At 35.6% G+C, this 2,500-nt stretch overlaps 1 protein-coding gene across 16 annotated transcripts in view; it reads left to right on the top strand.

Annotated features, from left to right (window-relative positions):
* wake (wide awake) overlaps positions 1–2,500 on the top strand; it is a 1,231,097-nt gene that overhangs the window by 813,204 nt on the left and 415,393 nt on the right. For all 16 annotated transcript variants that reach the window (XM_067110041.1, XM_067110037.1, XM_067110036.1 and 13 more), the window contains one exon: positions 574–695. In XM_067110041.1, the coding sequence (XP_066966142.1) occupies positions 574–695 (122 nt within the window). The remainder of the gene's footprint in view (positions 1–573; positions 696–2,500) is intronic.

Genomic DNA, 2,500 nt, shown 5'->3' with positions numbered 1-2,500 from the left:
ATTTTCATACTTGCTTTTGGCTGCATCTATCAGTAGATAGAGTGCATCTGGTTTTGTGATACTATAATAAAGACCTATAACTTACTAATTATTAGAACTACTACTGACTGAGTATTTAAGTTTAATGGTGAGTTTTAATTGTTATATAAAGTTTTACAGTCCTCTAACTTTTTACATTCTCTGTCGTAAAATAACTTCGTTCCGAGCGCCATACCTTGACGCCAACATGACGTGAAAGAGCTTTAAGATAGTTTCTTTATTCATACAGTATTCCGTTTTATGTCTCTAAGACTTCCATATTTTTTCTTATTAATTTTGGATAAAATTATGAATAATCTTTTTCGTATTAGACTGCATAAAATTATGAATAAACTTTCTCGTATTAGACTGCTTGAGGAGAAGACATACGCCTTATGAATTACTTAGGCTAAGATCAGTCTCGTGGAGATGATTAATGTATGGATTTGTTTCTTTTAATCTAATATTTCTTATATAATTACTTCATTGTATTTGATATATATTGTCCAACATATAACAAAAATTACATTGTAGCTTTTATTCTCTTTTCCCCAGCTCGGTGAAAGAAGGGGGCGTGGTCTCCAGACCTCCTTTGGTCAGGAGCCGCACTCTGCCGGCTATAGTGGTCCCTGGGGTAACCGTCGTCCACACCGCCCTCGACGCCTCCGACAGGAGAGGTAATGTGTAAATTTATTTTGAAACAGTTTTCTTGTTGGGGAGGGAACATAGGCTAGAGAAGGGACGGGGTATTCAAAAAGATAAAGAATATGCTCTTAGAGATCATTTTTGGAGTGGAGGGTCATTTTACAGTGGTGATTAACATCATGTCTGCTAAGATATATTTCGTATGTTGTCATACGTTTATGCTTAATTTATATTTATATATATATATATATATATATATATATATATATATATATATATATATATATATATATATATATATACATATATATATATATATATATATATATATAGAATATCTTGAATATGTCTGAATTTAGAACCTAGATGATGTTGAATTTATATTAAAGAAAGGTATCAATTATTTGTCAATAAGGTTATTTTAGAGATTATCATATTTTTACATGTATATGATAATTCAAATGAAAAATATACGAAACTTCATCGTTGTTCGCTAAAAAAGAAATGTTCATCTATCCTTCCATGTAAGTTGTCATCATTCTGTGGGATAATATTGGTCTGAGAGACTAAATGTTTGGCAAAAAAAAAAAAAAAACTCTCGGTAATTAATGGCGAGGTACATAGATGTCTTGTGATTATAGGTGGGCATTAAGCGTGAGAAACGCTATCCGTTATCTCTTGGGTTTGATGCCCTTAGACCATAAAAGGCGTTCATTATGTAATTGCCATCTGTAATAAGAATACGTAATTTTTTTACTTGAAATCATCATTTCTGAAGACCATAAGAATGATCGAAATATAAGGAAAGCTTTTTTTAAACAAATCGGTTTTACTTTATTTCATTTCTTTCCTAGTTTTTGCTCAATAGTAGACGTAGGCTACAAGCGAGTACCGGGTTTTACGGATAGTAATGAAGTACAGAAGCACGTCTTTCTCTCTTAGTTGCTTTTGAATAAATTGCACTGTAGTATTCTTGGGACCTCGCATGTTGGGTTTCGTGATTGAAGGTGTGTGTATATAAAAGATTTCCATTTTTAAAGACTATCATTTACGTAGCTATTAACATATTTCTTCTTGAATATAGGCTTGAAAAGATTGCGGTGTACATTATTCAAGTCAGTTACTAAAGCTTTTCGTTACTCGCATCCGTCCTCGCTTGAACTTTTTTCTTATATTTGCGTGTTTGACCTCTCGTTCCTTCTTGACAGGACTGAATCAAAGGCAGTTCGTCAGCCAATATCTCAATGTGCGTTCTGCTTTAGGTAATCTTCTCTTCCCGGCTAGGTGGCCTCACTTGATCTTTTCTGTTTGTAGGCCATGTTGACCAGTTTAACGTTTAGTCTGTGGAACTCAGTGATCCTCTCATTGTTCGGTTTGGTGACTGTAACAACCATCTGTACTTTTTTCCAAAATGAAGGCTTACGGTTTCCGTCGGGGTAAGACCCAAGTCCTTTCAATTCCCCAAACATTCCTCGTGTCCGTCAAGTGTGTACTGGTGTAAGCAAGGTCTAGAGACCACTAGGTTGCCCGTCCCATCGGCTGCTGCGTTAGGAAAAAACAAAAAGTGTTTTGCTTTTGAGAGTTTTCTTTGAAACTTACCAAATGCGATTTTATGCAATTTTGTTCAGTCAGCACAGCAGGTTCGGTTGTGATCAGTGTTCTCTGCACGGGGATTAAAGGTCTCGTTCACTTGAGATAAAGTTGCATATGAGCAGCTATAGAGGGGTCCAGTTGGCGAGGGTTCAACGAATTCGGTCATAGAAATGCATGGGTCGCTTTCGGTAACTCATGGTCAAGGGATGAAGCCAATGGCTTGGATATCCAGTTCCCCTATTCA

The sequence above is a fragment of the Macrobrachium rosenbergii genome, chromosome 10 (assembly GCF_040412425.1).
Source record: "Macrobrachium rosenbergii isolate ZJJX-2024 chromosome 10, ASM4041242v1, whole genome shotgun sequence".
In the NCBI taxonomy this organism is placed as follows: domain Eukaryota; kingdom Metazoa; phylum Arthropoda; class Malacostraca; order Decapoda; family Palaemonidae; genus Macrobrachium; species Macrobrachium rosenbergii.
The sequence above is the reverse complement of the archived record's forward strand: the minus strand, read 5'-3'. Positions and strand labels throughout refer to the sequence as shown.